Here is a 20,696-nt window from a genome sequence, read left to right as displayed (position 1 = left end):
ACCTCTTCCATTAAACCTTTGGTTTGTCTTCCAACAGAGCTGGTTCAATCTTTGGAAATTGATTACACAACCCGATGTTTAGTTGGTTTACAGTTTGGGCCAAGACCACCAGTAGATTTCCTTAGGGGTTGGGTCAAAGACAACTGGATCTCCATTGGTATTGAGGTAGAGATCATCCAAGCCCTCCCAAATGGGTACTACCTCTTTCTATTCAAAGACTCTAATATGGCTCTTAAGGTCCTAGGTTCATGGCAATGGATGTACAGGAACGTCCCTTTCTGTTTCTTCAATTGGTTCAAAAAATTTAACCCTCAAGGTCCAAAACCCTCAGCCTATCCTGTGTGGGTTGAGCTTCCCAACTTGCCTTTTTACTTGTACCCTTGGCTCAAAAAATTTGTATCCCCCATAGGGAAAGTTCTAGGCATGAGACCAAAGAATGACTACAACCTGGCTTGGCATCCTTAGGTCCTTGTGGAAGTGGATCTAGATAGGCCCCTTATTGAGGAGATTGAAATCAATTGTGGTGATTATAACATCCAGCAAAGCATTCTATACAAACACCTTCCCAATGCATGCTTCCATTATGGAAAGAAAGGGCATGTGATCAGAGAGTGTCCTTTCAAATACCCCAATTTGAGTGCCATTAGTGCCCCTAATCTTCCAACAGCCAACAACCAAGCTCAGCCTATTGGAGTGAATAAGAATCTGACTGTGCCTCCTCCCCTTGCTCCCTCTACCTCAAAAGACAAGGGAGAAAAGTTTACAGTACCCAACAAGAGGAAGACCTTTAGACAGAATAGGGCGGGAAACCATAGGGCGTTTGCTAACTCCTTCGCCTTGCTAGACAACATCTCGGACCCTGATGATTCGGTTGACTCCCAAAATGTAGATCCAGATGTGCTCTTTAGAGATGCTGAGCAACCTTTTTCAAGCTCATCCCCGTTAACTTTGACTTCAGTTAGAGCTATGAAGTCAAATCTACCTTGTTTCCTTAGCCATTGTTTCACTAGTTGGACTTTTGAAAGGTCAGTTAGCCCCTTAACATTCAAAGTGGTGCATCTCATTTGCCCTTTTTCTGAGAATTGACCTTTTAGGTCCCACTTTGGAGGCAACTTGAGGTGTGGTGGATCCAACCGGAGCATGCATTCTTTTCAATTCCTTGACTATCTCCATTTCTTTGGGAATACCATTTTCTATATCAGACAAAGACTACTCAACCCTGTCTTGCTCATCTCCCAAAACAATCCAGCCATCATTGCATGGGGAGGGAGCACCTGGTCATGGTCCATTTGGTTAGTTTTGGCCAGAATTCTAGATCTATCCAGAGGTGTGGACTGAATGATCTCGCCCACTGTCAGGGTTTTGGAGGAGTGGTTGTGGGCATGCATGTGGACCATCAAAATGAGTTGAAAGACATGAGGATTGATACGTTTGATCAATGGGGTGCATTTGAAATGACAACCTTCATTGGTATCTATGCTGGAGGTGCATTTGAAATGACAACCTTCTCCTTCATTGGTATCTATGCTGGAGGTGCTCAGGCAATCAGAATCAGAACCTGGGGTACGTTGAGAAGTGTCCCTAATCCTATCATTCTAATAGGGGACTTCAATATGGTGGAATCCAAAAATGATAGGTTAAGAGGTTTGGGTCAAGTCATAAAAGGGGCAGAGCTCCTAGCCTGGCAGTGCATTGCTGATCACTTTGAGCTATGTGATGTAGGGAATATTGGAGACTACACGTGGCAGAATTATGCCCGTGGGAAATTGACCAAGAAAGCTAGATTGGACAGAGGATATATTAGCAAAACCTTGGGTAACTCCTACATCAGATGAGAATGTAGAACTGACATTTCTACTTACCTCTCAGATCACTACCCCGTTATATTAGTGTTGACAACCATGACAAAAAGGTCTCTAATGAATGGTTCATCATCGGATCTAGCCCTATTTAAATGCCTATTGTTTAGGAGGAAGTCAAAAGAATCTGGACTGAATTCTTCAACTGTGGTCTTACCTCGGTAAGGGCATGGAGTCTGGCCATCAAAATCTACCTAAGCTCTATTGATTTGCATTAGGAAAGAGGTAACCAGAATTAGGAAAAACAGAAGAGACCTGCTCTATTTGAAACTAAAAGAATTGGAAGTAATAGCCAATAAGGATGACCCTGCTATTCAAGAAGCTGTTCTTAGTACAAGGTTAATATTGAGAGAATCCCAGAAGCAGGCCCTTCTATTCTTTATAGATTGGTGGGCTGGGAAAGCTGACCTTCCCACTCCTAAGATGTTCAAAATGCTAAAAGTCAAACAATGTAAGGATGCGCAATCCCTACATTGCATGATCCTAACTGTCCGGGTAACTCCTCTGAGGAAGGGAATAGAACAAGAGTCTTCAAGCACTTTAATAACATATTTAGTAAAGGGGGAGGGGTTACCAATGACCAACTCAAATGCATTGCACTCATAGGGCAGGCCAGGAAGCCAACCATCCCTGACACACTTGCTAAAGAGCTAGAAAACAATATCTCCAAAGAGGAGATTGGCAAGGCCATAGACTGCCTAAAGGTGAGGAAAAGCCCAGGTGTAAATGGCATGCCCATTGAATTCTACAAGACGTTCAAGGATCTCTTGTTGTCTCCCTTACTGGCGGTGTGGTAGGAGGCTTTCTCTTTTGGGGCGTTGCCTTGCCCAATCAATGAAGGGTGGATAAAACTTATCCATAAGAAAGGGGAGAAGAATGACTTAAGCAATTGGAGACCTATTACCATGTTAAACTGTGCCTACAAAATATTTGCCAAGGCCTTAGCTTTGAGGCTATCCAATCAACTAAAGAATTGGATTAGATAGGAGCAGAAGGGTTTCATCAAAGGAAGGTACATTTTGGATGCCATTATCACATTGTGGGAGGGTATGGAGTATGCAGAAGAATCTAAACAGGACTAAATCTTTTTCAAAATTGACCTTGATAAAGCCTATGATAGGCTCAGTTGGCATTATGTTCTAGAATCCCTTAAACACACGGGTGTAGGTCAGCACTTCATCCGGAGCATGAGTACTCTTTTTGGGAATGCCACGGCTAGGGTGAATGCCAATGGTGTGCTCTCTGGTGCTTTCTCCCTTACCAAATCTATAAGACAAGACTGCCCTCTAGCACCCCTCCTCTATGCTATTACTGCAGATGGTTTGAACTGGCTGATTAAAGATAGGATGGACAAAGGGGAAATGAATGGCATCTCTCTTCCCAACAATAAGCAGCTATGCACCCAAATGTTTGTTGAAGATACTAATGCCATGGTTGCCAATAATGAGCTAAGCATTAAGTGCTTTTGGGATTTCTTGGACATTTATTATTGCAGGGCTTCTGGTTCAGTCATTAACCATAAAAAAACAGGTGTATCAGGACCTTCATTGATAAGCCTCCTGTGACTGGCTGATCCAAGCTAGATGTGAAGTCCTGGAAGAGGGAGTGATTTTCATATTATTGGGCATTCCCATGGGATTCAAGGTCACCCTTAAGCAGAGATGGCTTTGGGTGCTAAATAAGGTGGAAGAGAAACTTACCAGATGGAAGAAAATGCATCTGAACCTGAGGGTAGAAAGACGGTAATCAACCATTTCATTATCCCTTCTATCATCTACTTTCTCAACTGCTGCTGCTGCTGGAGACCTCCAACCATTTCATTATCCCTTCTATCATCTACTTTCTCAGCTGCTGCTGTTTTGCTAGAGACCTCCAGACTCTAATCTAATGCAATTCATAAGGTTATGCAGGAACTATCTATGGGGAGGGGACTTTCTCAGCTGCTGCTGTTTTACTGGAGACCTCCAGACTCTAATCTAATGCAATTCATAAGGTTATGCAGGAACTATCTATGGGGAGGGGACTCCTGGATTAGGAAAATCCCTAAAGTTAAGTGGGAATGGTGCTGCTTGGAAATAGGTAAAGGGTGCCTTGGAATCAAAGACGTGTCCAACTTGGCTAATAGAATGGCCACCAAATGGGTGCTGAGAAGCTCTCTCTACCCCTCTGAAGACTAGGCATGGTTGATCACTAGAAATCTTGATCAATTCCAGCTCAAACAATTCCCCAAGTGGAAGAAGCTCCTCCTACTCACAATTATGGCAAATACTTGGTGAAACCGGTTGGCAGCTAACTGGTCTATTCGCTTTGGTTGGCCTGGAATGCTATCAAGACTGACCTTATCCTTTCTGAGAATCCTAGTTACACACGGGGTATACATGGGAGAGACTCCATCTGGTGGCCAAGCATTCCCCTCCCCCCAATTGATAATGCCCAAGCTGAAGCGGCTTTGAGGATGCATAGGAAAGGAATCTGCTGTTGGTGGGATATTTGGGATAGAGACATCAATTCTTGGATGTCCAGAGCTGATTTGATGTATATGTAGGTGAAAGATTCATTCAAAGACGGATGAAAGACCTGGACACCAAGCTTCATCGTCTGCATAAGAAAGCTAAAGGAAAGCAAGTGGACCAAGTGACACAACAAATTCAGGATCTGTTGAAGATGAGAGAGTCCGTCATCTCCAAGGATATGTTGCTCATCAAAGCACTCTATGTTTTTTGAAAGTCACACTCAGAAAAAGCGGGAAAAGCTGGTTACACAGCTAGAGAAACTTCTCAATAAAGTCAAAGGCAAGCTTGTGGAGCAGCTGTGGCTTACATTTCAGGAATTGTGGGTGATAAGAAGAGAATGTCATGTGTCAAGGACATTGTACTCATTATAGCTCTCTATATGTTGTCTCTTTCTAATCTCTTAATATAAGCAGCCGTTATTTGAAAAAGAAGATGGGGATGACAACAATGATGCGACCTCAAATGCACGATCAGGAAGCTGAGATGGATGCGCATGTGGGAAGGACCATCATTGGGCTCTGATACCAATTGAGAGCTAGGATTAGAACACTAAGCTAAGGAGGTTCAAAGATAGCCATGGTGTTGGTGTGTGTGCAGACGGATAGAGAGAAGAGATAGAGTGATCAAGAAAGAAACTTGTAGCCAATGGGAACATCTGCTTAGGGCGTTTAGCCCATCACTCTCAAAGTTATCTGAACGTTTGAAATTGACTGTATTCCTTTCCAAGACCATTCAAAGGCCACTAGTACCATATCATCGTCATGGTGATCCAATAGAAGCAAGGACATCTATAAGCCCTTTAAACCTTCACTGAGTAATCATTTATACTTGGCTTCCCTTTGATCACATTATGCAGCTCCTACTTTAGCTACATCTTTTGAGCTTGAGTGTTTGTACTCTTCACCAAGGTGCCCCAAGCATCCTTAGGCATTTGTGCATCATATATATGTACAGTCATAGAGTTTGCCACACTTACATACAACCAACAGAGCACCTTTCTGGATCTTTCATGCCATGCTTTATATGTAGGAGGCAATGCCTCTGGACGGGTTCAAAATATAGTGATCGCCAATCACCTCTGAGAAAATATTATAGTGACTGTGATGCCCCATGGAAGGCCAACTTTCACCTCCCCCACTGAGTCCTCCTTTACTACATCATCTAGCAATGCAGAGTCTGGGTGAATTGGTTTGAGAAGCAAAGGCTCTAGAACTAGCTCTTTTTATGGCCACTTCAGAATGGTTATTAGGGTTTGGTTAAGGCCTTTGGCACACTCTTTGAGGTTCCCTCACTGGTTCTATGATTGGCTCTAGAATAGGATCAGGGATACCGTTAGAGAAAGGTTTAGTAGTCATACTCGACCACTTGCTCAAGGACGATGGGCTTTAATCCAGCATACACCTTTCTCAAGCTCTTGGGCTTGTTTTATATGCTTCTTTTTTAACATGGGGTTGGGATAATCCTTGAGTTTCTTTGGAAGGTTTGCAGGTTTTCTTCTCTTTGTGGGAAGAGCTAGTTTGAGTAGGAGATCACTCATTGTCTCTCCACCAGTAGGGAGGTAGCTCGCATGAATTACGTACATGACCTCCCATCTTATCCTCAAGTGAGGAACAATAAAATTGATGAGTCATATAATTGCACGTTGTGGTGATTGCCTGCTATGCTGCTGTTCACATTGATCATCATTCAAATAGCTTAATTGGGGGGATGATTCTATTTGCAATTCCATTCCATGGCGTCGTGGATGCTTCGAATGGCGTCGTGGATGCTCTCTTGAGGCTGCATAGTGAAAGTGATGAATAGAGAGCTATGATTACAGATTATAGAACGTGGTTGATGTGCAAGAGTGTATGACAATGCCCAATTGTGAGAACACTAGAAAGCTGACCATGCAGACACAGCTTGTGTGAGGACATCTAGCAAGAGTGGATAGGAAATTTCAGAAGAGTAGTATTTAGTGATGATGGGGAAGAACACACCCCAGTTGGGTGGTCTCTCTGTAGCAATGGTAGGTGCATTGTTAAGTTGTTATTTAGAGCACATAATTAATTTAATTATTGACATAAAGGGAAAATAGGTTGAGATAAGGGAAAAGTGTTACACAAGGGAAAATATCTTGAGATAAGGGCGGTTGGATTTGTGGCAGAAGTTGTTATTAGGGCTTTCGCAAGTGCGCTAGGGTTTCAGGGTTTGTGTAGAGTTCGTCGCGTAAGGTCGGGTCGGTCTGCAGCTTGCAGGGAAGGGAGAGACCATCGTCTCGTCTGATATTTCTTCGCAATGGCCTGTGTAGGCGATATCTCCCATTTCCAGAGCTTCTCTGCCCTGACATTGGAGAAGAGAAACCCTAAAATTACCTCTGCACCCGCCTTCTCTCTGCGTTCCCCTAGGGCTTCAAGCAGCAGGGGCCATGTCCTTGTGGTGTCTGCATCGAGCAAACAGAGCTGGATGGAAGCCATTGCCATGAGGCCCCATAGGCTCGCAGTCATGCTGCCGTGGGGAAAGTGCCTAGAATCGAAGTCCGGTCTGCCCAGAGGAGGCTCACAAAGCTGCAAAGATGCCCCCGCCGATGAAGAAAATATGAACTCTTGGCAGTTTAGCTGCCACGATGAAGGTACTTACATAGATAAGCCTCTATTTTTCTACTTTGATTTTCTCAGAAATGCATTCCAGGTCCAGTTTTCCATGGAAGTTCTTCATCTCCAGTTCCAGATGCTACTTCTCAGCATTTGTGAGGCGTTTGGGATTAGCGGGCTCCTAAACTGGGTTAGAGGAGACAATTTCGGATTAGTGCCTCAGCTTGCTGGTGCAGCAGGGCATTATCCTATGCCAGCAGATTGGATTACAGGAGATAATGGCAGTTCGGTGCCACAATTTACCGCACCTAACGTTCTGTTGGCCAGTGGCAATTATCCCAGACGCACTCCAGGTCCTTCTGTCACACCTACCTTGCCCGGCGGTGTCCCTTTGATAACCCCTATGCAGCCTGGGAGTGTCCCGAAACCTGCACCAGTTGCCAACAGATGGGAAGAGAAACAGAGAATCAGAAAAATGATGGAAGAGAGAGGCATCAAGAAGGAGCCTGGCCTCAGCCGCATCGAAGTGGGTGGCAAGGTCCACGCATTCATGGCCAATGACAGAAACCACCCCGAGCTTAAGGCGATTCATGCAGAGCTGGATAGAATAGTGAAAGAGATGTACATGGCGGGTTATGAACCTGATACCCGCTTTGTTTTACATGACATTGATGAGGCAGCTAAGGTCAGAGCTATCAATTTCCACAGTGAGAAGCTTGCCATGTGCTATGGCTTTATCAAAACCCCGCCAAAGTCGACTATCCGAATTATTAAAAACCTCCGCATATGTGGGGATTGTCACACTGCTACTAAATACATGGCCTATCTTACCGGTAGAGAAATCATTGTGAGAGATGCCTTCAGGTTCCATCATTTTAGGAAGGGATTTTGTTCATGTGGTGATTACTGGTAATCCATAACAAGATGCAGCTGGTTGCCCATGTATTTAGTGAAGGCTCTACATTATTGTCCAGATCAAGACTTAGTAGGTTCTTTCATGTGACCTGCCTGGTCTCTTGTTTTGAGTGACTTATACATGCATCTCAAGACCAGGTTATTTATCGTTTTCTTATATCCTACCATCAACTTGTCAGAATGTGTACAGTAATCTTTCCTTATGTTGTTGGATTGTTGAGCTTGTGGGCTGTAAGGTTTCAGGGCTGTCAATTGCTTGAATGTGAGTAGCTTCTTGTCAACTCTTGTGCTCTTACAATACTCAAGGTCTTTCTCTTTAAGCATAGTTATCCGTAATGTATGCAGGTGTTTGATGATGACACTGTGAAAGGGCTTAGTTTTTACATATTAGGTCCTTTCGAAAAAAATCAGATGTAGAATATGAAGACTGGATACGGCAGTTGCCTCTTTCCCTTCATGGAAACGTGGGTCAAGTCACAAAGTGTAATTGAGTTTAGTGTGGGACAAGGGAAGAGGTTGATGGTGTTTCACTGATGCTCTGCTGCTCACAAAAACGCCTTCTAGTTTTTCTCCTTCCAATTCCTGTGAATCGTGATCTTTGTTTGAAGTGGCATCTCTGAGTGAATTAGTACTGTCATCAAAGGTTTGGAAAATTATCAAACTCTCATCTGTCAAGGACGGGGGTTGTCAGAGGCCAAATCATAGCCGGACTATCAACGGACCTTTTTTTTCAGAATTTCCAGCTCGAACTGATGTGGCTGCATCAAAATGTGAGCCCTGTCACATCATTCACGCTGCTGAAGTGTCTGTATCATATTCTGAGCCCTGACTGTCACTTGAGCTGATGTGGCTGCATCAAAATGCGACCCGTCACATCATTCACCCTGCTGAAGTGGCTGCATCATATTCTGATCCCTGTCACCATCGTTCACATTTGAGCCCTGACTGTCACCATTGCATTTTGCCTTCTCCCACTTCACCAAACTCACAAAGGCTAAGGCCCTCTAGGTTCTGACTCCCCCCAACCTCGACGGCCAGAAAAGGCCAGCTAGTGGCCCTTCTCAGTCGAAAGCCAGCTCATGGCTGCCGATGCTCGCTGGATTTCCTTCCGGGAAAATCCTCTTACTGGCCTTTCCCTTCTCCTCCTCCATGTGGTTGCAGTAGTACCTCCGGCTCCTTCTGATGATGTTCTTGCACTGCTTCTTGGCCTACCTTCACTACCCTGGTCTTGGTTTCTTTCTTTTTTGGCTTCTGCTTCTCATTTTTTGCTTGTGTTTTGCCTTTATGTTAGTTTTTACTCATGGGGCCTTTCTTGACCTGCTTACTAATCATCAGTCCTGGAGCTCTTCTGGCTTCCTTCTTCCTTTCCTTGGCACCGGTCATTTCCTGTGCTTATTCCTGGTCTTCTAAACAGTCCAGCTTTCTTGCTCTCATCGCTTCTTGACTTGATTTCTCTTTCTCTGGTCTTGGATTGTGTAGGATTTTTCTACTGGCTTTTCCTAGTACTTATCTTGGGATTGCTTTGTCATGTCTTGGATTATCTAGGCTTTTCCTACTGGCTGTTTCTTTTGCTTCTCTTGGGACGACTCTGTCATGTTGCCCTTAAGGTCTAGCCTAGCCTTATCTGGATTTTGCATCCATTCCTTGTCAATTTTACTCCAGCTATGCCCAATGTCTACTGACAACGTTCTCAACCAGATGCTTTCAATCGTGGTTGTGAAGATTGCTTCGTAGTTAGCTTCACAAGAGAATGTTGCCTTAGTGGGCTGTTTCTTGCTAAGTCCAAAAAACAATTCGCTTGTGGAGTCTCACAAGTCCAAAAGCAATGTATACCTACTATTGAATCTCTTGTGAGTTAAGGCATTATGATGTCATCATCTTTATGCTTAAATTCTGTCTATGGAGTATCACCACTCGAAATCTGTCATCTCAAACACTATTCCCAAGTCATCTTTAACTGGTGTAATTTTTTTCTCATTGTTCTTCGTCATAATCATGTCATCCACGTAAAGTAAAATGATGACATTTTTTTGCTTTCTTTACAGACATAAAAAGTGCTATCAGTGGGACTCTTATAGAATCCTTGGCTTCTCATATATATATATACACCTTCTAACACCAAGCCCTAGGACCTTACTTTAAGCAATAAAGAGCCTTCTTCACTAAGCATATCTACCTTCATGTATTGCAACCTTAAATATTAGATGGTAGTTGCACAAATTTTTTTAAGTTCACCATTCAAAAATGTAGTTTTAATTTTCAGCTGTTGCATTGTAGCTGTTGGTCAGCCAAGGCAATTCCCTCCTAACAGTTGGCATCTTTGTTGTGGAAGCAAGGGTCTCTTGATAATCAATCCTTTTTTGATAGGAAGATTCCTTGGCCACAAGTCTTGCCTTAACATGCTTGCATTTTAATTTGTATACCCCACTTTGTACCAATTACACTCTTACTAGGTCTTTTTTTGAATTGCATTATCCCAATGTATATTGCCTTTGGTTTGCATGTTTCCTCCATGTCCATGATACTACTCATGAAGGCAAAACTTGCACTATGCTCCACCTTAGTTGCAACTCTCCTTATCCCTTCTAATAACGACATTCCTATTTGGCATTAAGCTCTTAGCATGCTTCAGATGTCAAGGACCTCACAGAGTGGCCGACTACCCAACAAGATCCATCCCAGAAGCATTGACAATAAACCCACCTCCATTAGATAGATGGTATACAAAGTGTGGGACTATCCTCTTAAGCTAACAAATGTAAATCCTCTAATGAATACATCATCACCCACACCAGTGGGTTATGAATTGTTAGTGTAGCGTGTCCGTCATCTTCTTCGAACAAACAAAAGGAAAGTCCGTTGCACATTATGACAAGGGCACAAGCCAAGCAATTGCGAGATCAGGCAGCCCTATCCACGATATCTTCGACATCAAAATCCCCTAAGAGTAAAAAATGGAAAAGAAGAAGTAGGGACCTTAACAAAGGAAAGGCAATAGTGCCAAGCGAGCTTCAAACCAAACCAATTAGACCAAGGACTTCCTAGAGTCCTAAGGGAGAAAAAGAAACAAACGTGAAGGATCTAAGGAACCTTCCGATGTATTTTGAGATTGAGGATGTTCCACATTCCTTCACTCAAATCACCTTAGATGAAGAATGGGGGCAAGAAAACCTAAACGGGCCAATCCTAACTAATAGAATCGAAGAACTTAGGGAGAAAGCCCAAAAAGCGTCATGAGCTCATAGAGATGTGAGGTGTAGACAAACAAAGGATCTAAGGGATAATCTAGGCTACATTGTAATTGAGGATGTTTGAAAACATCTAATTCAAATTACTCTAAATGAGGAACAAGGGACTGAAAGTGATGAACGGATGGATAGGATGGAAGAACTCTTGGAAATGACCAAGAAGGCAGTGGAAGGATGATACAAGCCAGAACCTTAATACAAAGAATCACTTCCAAAGAAACTTCAAGAATACCCTAACCCGGGAGAAAATGGATTCATCTAGGTACATATATATATATATATACACATATATATATACACACATATATATACATATATATATACACATATATATATAAAGAGAAGCACAAGATGTCGTGTAGTAGATTCAACTAGAAATAGAGGGACCTACGGGACCAATCATGTTATTTCCAAAGAAAATTCCTTCATCAAGACCTCTAGAGCCAGTTGTGTAGAAGTATCCCCCATGAAGATAGGTCTTGACCTAGGAAACATTAAAAGATTGACTACTGATAAGGACCACTCAAGACAATTACTGGAAAGGACCACTCAAGACAACTATTGGAAAATCAAGAAAGGAAAATAAGAAAGCATTGAAAGAGATTGAAACTGAGGAAGAAATCCATAAATGAGACTTTAGCTTGAAAGCAAAATCAGAAAGCATTGAAAGAGATTGAAGCTGATGAAGAAATCCATAAATGAGACTTTAGCCTGAAGATGTGGAAAACATGAGAGTGTTACATAACCACATCTTGAAGGAATGGGTGGCTCACGAGAGCAACTTATGCTCATGAAATCAATGATAGGAATGTTACATAACCACATCCTGAAGGAATGGGTGATTCATGAGAGTGTTACATAACCACATCTTGGGAACGGGTGATTCACGAGAACAACTTATGAAAACACGAAAGGGATTATGTGTGAAATGGGCATGGGTGTCATGACAATTTAAAAAAAATCATTATAGATCATGCCTTCATACACCAACTCAGGTGACAAGTCCATGACCATAGCCAATGTGCCTTCGATAAGGCCAGAGCTTAAAGAAGAAATGGGAGCCTTTAGAGCAATTCTCTCAACCCCTATGTGACTATCATGATGGTGGCTAAATATTTAACATGAAAACTAGAATCCTAGAGAGCATGGCTAGAGCTTAAAAAAGAAATGGGAGCCTTGAGAGCAATCGTCTCAGCCCCTGTGGGGCTGAATATTTAACAAGAAAACTAGAATCCTAGAGAGCATGGCCAGAGCTTAAAGAAGAAATGGGAGCCTTGCGAGCAATCCTCTCAGCCCCTGTGACTATCACAATGGCTGAATATTTAACAAGAAAACAAGAATCCTAGAGAGCAATCCTCTCAACCCCTGTGACTATCACGATGGTTGAATATTTAACAAGAAAACTTGAATCCTAGAATGAAGTCCATTAATGGATGTCCATTAATGGATGTCCATTAGGGGACTTAGATGAGATCAACTGAGGAAAACAAAGAAAACCCACAAAAATTATAGAAAGACGTACATGTCAGTGTAGTATTTCAAAGGTAATGAATGCGACCATTCTAATCAAATTTCAAAGGTAATGACATGAATGCGACCATTCTAATCAATTTGAAGGTGTGACCACAATTGCAATCCTAGATGGGGGAGTAGAAGTGAGCATTTTCACCAAAGATATGTGGCAAAGATTGGGGAGCAAGCCCCTCAAACCTTTAAAGATTTTCCTTGAATTAGCCGATGGCAACTTAGGAACACCCAATACATATGTTGCTATAATGGACATGTCCAAGAACCACAAGAACCTAGTTTTATGACGAAGAGACGGAAATGACATCATTCCAATCCAAACCATACCTCCCATAGTCTCAGAACCTAAAGGGGTTGCAACACCTAAAAACTATGGAGTGATGATAGATATGAAGGAAAGAAATGCCTTCTAGGGAGGATATAGTCATCTTACCTAGAGGCTTTAATGTAGGCTTCAAGTCTAGCTATACCTCAAGATGGTCAGGCAATGATGAGAAGGATCAGGAAGTGTTAGCACAACACTAGGCACTCCTCAAATAATTCCTTGAAAGGACACCTAAAAAAGCTTTAAAAAATGATCCAAATTAGAACAAGGGACCCACCAAGCCTCAGTGATGACAAAGAGCACTATTTGCAATACATCAAAGCCTTGAGAGCCACAAAGGAGTTTTGTTCTAGCTAGAAGGATCTTGTTAAAAATCCAAGATTTTACATCTTGAAAATAGATCCTAAGATTTTGAAAACCCAAATAATGATAATCCTAGGGATTCAACCTCAATTGACTCTAAAAAGACATCCGAGTAGATGAAGAAGATGAAATAAAGTTATACAAAAGAGATGAATCAAAGAAGAATCCCAAAAGGTTAGTTCTGAGGATAGTGACCAAGAAAAGGACTGAGGTATGTTGCCTCACATTTCATGAACTACAAGGTTAAAAACACAAAGATATGTGTATCCCAAGACTAAAAAGAGAGAGACCAAAGGAACCAGGTATGTCTTATGATGAACCAGAGGTGCTAAACAAATTGACCTAGCACAGAGCCTAGGGAAGAACCTGAAAAGATTTGGATCTCTATAGTCTTATTTGGATCTCTATAGTCTTATTTGGATCTCTATAGACTTGACTAAGGAGGAGAGACCAAATTAACAAAGCTACTAAAGGAATACAGAGATGTGTTTACATGTGTTCATTTGGAACTATTCAAATCTGAAAGGCGTTCCTCTAGATATGTGTTCACGTGGAGCTATTGAAATCTAAAAGGTGTTCCTCCATAAATGTGTTCACTTGGAGCTATTCATATCTAAAAGGAGTCCCTCCAAAAGTCTACCAGCACACATGATTCTACTTGTGGATGGTGCAAGGCCGATGAAATAAAGTCCATAAACTTACAATGAAACCTATTACAGAACCATTAAGGAAGAAGTTGATATGCTTATCTCTATAATTTTCTTATATGACATGAAGCACACAAATTGGATGTCAGCAGTGGTCATAGTACCAACGAAGAATGGCAAGATCCGCATATGCATTAACTTCAAAAAGGTACATGCTCCCATGGGGATAGACCACCATTACCTATTACCATACATTGAACATGTGCTTGAAAGAGTAGTAGGAAGGAAGCTTATAGCTTCTTAGATGGGTTTTCAGGATACAATCAAGTATCCATAGATGGGTTTTGAGATACAATCAAGTATCCATAGGTCTAAAGGACCAACGTAAGACTGTATTCACAATTGAGTGGGGAATGTTTAAATACCAAGTAATGCAATTTTGACTCACAAACATGTCAGCTACATTTCAACAATTGATGTCCCACTTCTTACAAGGATTTCCAATAAAAATTCTTAGAGGTCTTCATAGATCACCTCTATGTGAACTCAAAGATGAGAAGAGAGCATATCTCATATTTATAGCAAGTGTTTGAGAGATATAGATACTATAGGTTGTGCATGAAACCATAAAAGTGTTTGAGAGATACAGATACTATCAGTTGTGCGTGAAACCATACAAGTGTCATGGTTAGAGGCACATAAGAATCTAAGGACACATGGTGTCCAAAAATGGGATATCCACAGATGAAGGAAAGATCTAAGCTATTATAGAACTCAAAAGGACTAGAAAATTTAAGCTATTATAGAACTCAAAACTCAAAAGGACTAGAAAATCCAGAAGGTTATCTAGAGATTTATGGGACACATGGGGTATTATAGGAGATTTATATTCACGTACGCGGAGATTGCAAGACCTCTATATGCCATGTTGGTATGTTTCGTGTGTGGAATAAAGAATGCGAGGAAGTGTTCATAAGATAAAACAATCTTTGATCTCAACTCTAATGTTGAGAGCACCAACGTGAAATACATTTTCCATATGCATATTAATGCATCGACTTATGTCTTAGGATTTATATTTTGAGAGCACCAAGGTGAAATGTCATTTTCCATGTGCACATTGATACATTAGCTTATGCCATATGATGCACATTAGTTCAACCATGAGAAAAGAACATGGATTTTCTAGTATGCTGCATACAACCATGAGAAGAATTATATGATCATGGAGAGAGAAGAATTGTTGATGGCGACGAAGAAGTTTTGCCATTATTTACTAGCAAACAACAAGTTTGTATTTTATGTTGAGACTATCATACCTTACTCTATCTCATGAACAAACCATGCATCACGGGGTGAATCACTCTATGACTTCTTCTTGAGTTTGATTTTACTATCTTAGTGAGAAAAGGGTTAGCCCAAAAGGATTTAGGTAGATTCTTTCCATTAAACATACTCCTTGTAGATTGTCCTCCAAGGCGCAAGGTAATTGGCACTAAGTGGGTTTACAAGGAAAAATGCACATTTGATGGTACTTTGGAAAAGTAATATGCACGGATAGTTGCCAAAGGCTTTGTAGAGGTTGAAGGTTTTGATTTTTAGGATATTTTTTCTCTTAGACATGTTAACCACAACCTACACCATTCTTGCATTACTAGTTCAGGGGGTGGCACGATCTCCAAATGGATGTAAAATTTGCTTTTCTCAATGGGAAACTCAAGGAGGATGCATGGAGCAACCACCAGGGTTTGTGGTTTCCCAATTTTAAAAGTAAAGTTTACACGTTATAGAAGGCACTTTACAAGCTGAAACATGCCCCACGAGCATGGTATAAGAGGATTGATACTTATTTTGTGAGAGTATTGATCTCTTATGTAGCCCTTCAAGATAAAAATTTATATATCTTTTGTGATTAAGGAAAGTGTATGGCTATAATTGTCTCTCTATGTAGATGACCTAGTCTTGATAGGGGATCACCAAAAAAAAAACTCATAGAATCAACTGCTTAGTGTAGAGTTTGAGATGAGAGATCTTGGTCTCATGCATTATTGTTTGGGGTTGAGGTCTGATAGAAGCCAAAAAAACATTTTCATCTCTCGGTAAAAATATGCAAGTGAGATAGTCAAAGCATTTGGCATGGCCGAATGCGCAATTGGTACCCCAATGGAGGTTGATTTGAAGGTCAAAGACATTCGAGACCTTGTTTTCATCTCTCAATAAAAATATGCAAGTGAGTTAGTCAAGGCATTTCACACAACCGAATGCAAGGTAATTGGTACCCCAATGGAGGTTGATTTAAAGCTATCCGCATCGAAGACATTTGACACCTTATGGTTGGTACTCTTATCTTTTTGTGTGTAATACTAGACCATACATTAGTTTTTTTGTTGGTGTTTTGAGTAGGTTCTCCAACACGCCCTAAGAGAATCCTTGGAGGGGTCATCCAATGTACTTTGGGAGCACAACATCACCTATGTTGTGGGCAAGATCCTCATGGACTTTTTTTTGACTCAAATTGGGTGGGTGATTTGGATACCAGTGTAGGGTATTGTTTTTCTCTTAGTTCGGGATGCATTTCTTGGATCAGTAAAAAAATAGCCCATAGTGCATAGATTGAGAACAAAGTTGCATGCTTTGCATCATGTGAGGCATTGTAGGTGAGGAGGATTCTACTTGGCATGGGAGTGGTACTACAGACGTAGCCTACAATGCTGTAATGTGATAATAACCAAAGTTGCATGGCCACTCAAAATCATGTGTTTCATGCTTGCACGAAACACATGATTCATTATCACTTTGTGTGTGAGCTCATCTTTTCATGGACGTCAAGTGGTCTACTACTCAACAATAGAGAATTATGTAGACATCTCATAGAGCAACATCTTTATCGACTTGGCATTGGACCACATAGGTAGTTCTTATAGCAGGGACCGGATAGAGCAACATCTTTATCGACTTAGCATTGGACTACATAGGTAGAGTCCTTGGATATAACCCTCATATTGTATTTATCCACACATCAGCAAGCTCATGTTTTTACGGCTCCCATTGGTTGAGTAGCTTGCTAGCATCCCCATGGGAAGGTGGCATATGAAGCTAGATGGTTTAGAGACAACTTGGATTAGATTGACACCTAACCAAATAGGCTACATGCTACACTAGACCGTGATCTCATAACGGTCCACACATGGAGTAGGTAGATTTTACTCTTGGACACCCTGTCTTGATATTGTGGGGCCTAAATGATGAGGTCAAAGATAAGCTTGGATGGTTGTGGGAGGTGGGGTATCTGCATAGCAATTTCTAGTTCATCTTTATGAGCTGAGCCCACACCACGGATGATGGTGGAAAGAACTATGATTGTAGACATACACGATTATGTTATGGTCGCCCCATGTGTATACTAACTATATAAATACACACATTGACCCCATGTGATGGTGGAACCGACTACGTTTGTAGATATACACAATTATGTTATGGCTGCCCCATGTGTATACTACCTATATAAATACACACAACCCCTTCTCCAGACAACTCATCATTTGTGAGTTCGCTCTTTAGCTTCTACAAGCATACAACCTCCGTCAACCATGACTATTGTCAAAACACAGGTACGACTGGAGTCTACTAGCCTAGTGTGGATAGTGTGGATGGCTAGGGCTATAGTTAGCCGGCTAGGGTCCCTATATCCGGCAGCGGTTGGGTGGAGAGTTGCCTATTCTTATCTAGGAGTCTTGATGGAGGTCTCATGGTGGCCTCTCACTGGCATCAGAGCTGGTTATGCATCCATCCTTTGCTTTTCTCTGTGTGGAAGGCTCTCCTAACCATCGCCTCACACTGATCCTCGGCTTGTTTGCATCAGTGTGGAAACACACAACAGCTGCGCGCTGCTATTCTCTGTGTGTGTGTGTGTGTTCCGTTACCTGTCCACATGGGAGGGAGGAGATCTCATCAACAGCAGCCGGCGCCCAGGCCATAACGTCTGCAGAGCCGGCGCATAACACAAGCCCCATAACGTCTACAGTCGATGCATAACACCAGCCTCCAGTGAGTTGCCCCAGTCGCTCCAGACACTAGCCAGTCGCCCCAGTCGATGGCAAGCGCACCAACCTCCAGCCAGTCACCCTAGTCGACGACAAGCACACCAGCCAAGCTGTTGTCTCTCTCGCAACCCTATTGCAGCGTAGGTCCCACAAGCAAGCCGCCCACGCATCACACAAGCCATCGCCTGCAGGTCTTATGGCCAAATATTTGGGTGCTTCTTGTGCAACCTTCACCCTTGTGTGCCTTCGCTAGCCATCAGCGCAAGCCGACATTATCTGCAGTGCAAGCTTTTCCCATCGCCTTTCCCAATTAATAGTGCAACAGTTATCAGCTGGTCAAGGCCACAAGAGCAACCGCAATAGTCACGGGCGACGACCAAAGAGAGCCACCGGAGCATATCACAGGCAACAACAACGCCATCCACAGCAGCAACAAGCGTGCACACGTAAGGCCGTGGAGGAGAGTAAATCTCTTTCTCTCGTCCTCAAGAGCGTCGCCTATGCACAACAAGTCAGAGAAGAGGCTTTATCTCTCGCTTTCGAGGAGGATTTTTCTTTCTATTTCTCTATAGCCGCACACAGCAAGGGGACGAGAGTGGCATCAACAGCAAGGCTGCGCGACACACCAACAAATAGCGTGTGCAATGCTTCACAAATAGTAGCAAAAGTTCGATTTTCGGGGAGCCGAGTACTAGTCTTCATCTTGCATTCGAATTCGATTTGTTACAATGACCTCTTAAGTTTTCTAGAACCCCAAGAGTCACCAGCATGGCAGTCATCCATCTTTGGATACCAATATCGCTAATCTGGATACGGGTGATCACGGCTTTATGGATTTACATGCACACACTTTATTAGAATTATGCACACATCGTATTGAACAAAGTTTACTTGTTCTTTCTCAAGGTTTACAGACCATGCAAGAGACTCTTAAGCAGTTCATTGATAGTTTAGGGTTTCGGAGTGTCCCTGTTGATACTCCAAGGGAATCTACTCCTGGGGGGAATCAGGAAGTGGCTAGCTATGCTCAAGAACATGAAGCCTCCTGTATTCCACGTGTGGGGAAGAGAAGGAGTGTAATAAAGATGCAGTGAACACTTTTTTATAAAAGTGGACGGACTTGCACCTTTTGAAGCGTTCTCCTGATGCTATTTTGGCACTCTCGAGGTACGTCTCATGCTTGAGAGCAAGGCCTACAAGTGGTGGATGAGCCTTAGTGAGAGTGATCGACCTACGACATGGGCTACTTTTGATGCACTTTTCAGAAAGAATTCTTACCTAAGAACGAGAAGGATCTCAATTGGAATGCTTGGGACAACTGTAAGATGGAAGGTCTTACGTTGAACCAATATATTTCAAAGTATCATGAGATCATTCTCAAGCTTGAGGGCTTGGATGATTTCCAAAAAGTACGAGGTTTTCTGTGTGGTCTAGATAATAAATATAAGAATAAGGTTAAAACTCAATATTCTAAAACTTTAGAAGAGGCCATGAAAAGTGCACAGATCTTTGATGATAATATTACGAAAAAACACACGTACAAGACACCTTGGATTGGCCAAAAAAGGTAGTGACATGGTTAAGAAGGCTAAGGGGCGAAGGGATCCCTTGTCTCCGCAAGATTATGAGTGAGGTAAAAAGAAAAAATTATGTTTTATTTGCATGGCTATTGATCACAATAAACAGAATTATCTAGATAACCGTGGGCAAAGATTCCATTGAAGTTATAAGAACTATTCTTTAGCATTGTGTCTAGAGGCATTTTATTGAATGTGGGCGTGGACTTTGACTATTGGTGGGAGCTGCAGAGCATCACAAATGAGTTCTTCTGTGATCACGAGCTGCTCTGTGGTGCCGTCAGCCTTCGTGATAGTGCCACGTTTGGTGCCTTTGTCATAGGTCTTGATATACTCGGCACAGAGCTCCGTGTAGATGCTCCTTGAAGTATTTGCGCCATTCTCCCCCCTAAGCCCACCTTCTCCAACTTCTCCTTGACCTGTGCCTCTTCCAGAATTTGGAGGCACTCTGGGCTGTGGTAATGCAGTGCTTCCCTTCTACTGATGATGGCCCCATGGAAGGCTTGGGCATATGGGCCCAAATAATTCAGTTTATGTACCTGCACTAGTTTCTTCTTCTGACTTATTGGGGAGCCTGTAGCGCTAGCTTGAGTGGCTATTGGGATCTCTACAGCTTTTGTTTCCGAGGTCCATCTAAGGCTTTCCATGTCTCATATAAGATCAAATTATGACTTGATCCCGTATCTATTAGTGCAATGCTTGTTGCATGGCCTTTAGCTATAGAGAGTTCTACCCTTAGTCGTGCTGGCTCAATGTTTAGTTTCACTTCGTCTGAGAGAGTCAAGGAAGCCATATTGATGTGTAACATCCTCTTCTGGAGTAATTGTTTAGCTTTGGCCTCCCTTGCCTTAGCCTCTTCTTGAGCTTGCTAGATTTTTTCCTTTGCAAGCTATTTTTATTATTTTAAGAGATGTTCTTGCAGGAGCATCTCTTGGATTAGTGGTCCATAATATTTTTTGAGTTTGCATCCATTGACGTAACCCTCCATCTGTATGCTGTCAATTGTCTCAATTCTAACCGACCCCTGAGGTGTGAAATTAGACACTCGAAAGGGTCCTAGGCCTCTGTATTTGAGTTTCTTTTTCTTGGTGCTCCCTACACCA

At 42.2% G+C, this 20,696-nt stretch overlaps 1 protein-coding gene across 1 annotated transcript; it reads left to right on the top strand.

The window, feature by feature from the left end:
- Nucleotides 1-6,472: 6,472 nt before the first annotated feature.
- Nucleotides 6,473-8,041, top strand: LOC147604368 (uncharacterized). Its single transcript, XM_086795226.1, has one exon. It carries the CDS (start codon nt 6,650-6,652, stop codon nt 7,856-7,858), a length of 1,209 nt encoding a protein of 402 aa, XP_086651352.1. The 5' UTR covers nt 6,473-6,649; the 3' UTR covers nt 7,859-8,041.
- Nucleotides 8,042-20,696: the final 12,655 nt, after the last annotated feature.

Source organism: Cibotium barometz, chromosome 62 (assembly GCF_041138505.1).
Source record: "Cibotium barometz isolate CiBa-2024 chromosome 62, ASM4113850v1, whole genome shotgun sequence".
Taxonomy (NCBI): Eukaryota; Viridiplantae; Streptophyta; class Polypodiopsida; order Cyatheales; family Cibotiaceae; genus Cibotium; species Cibotium barometz.
The sequence above is the reverse complement of the archived record's forward strand: the minus strand, read 5'-3'. Positions and strand labels throughout refer to the sequence as shown.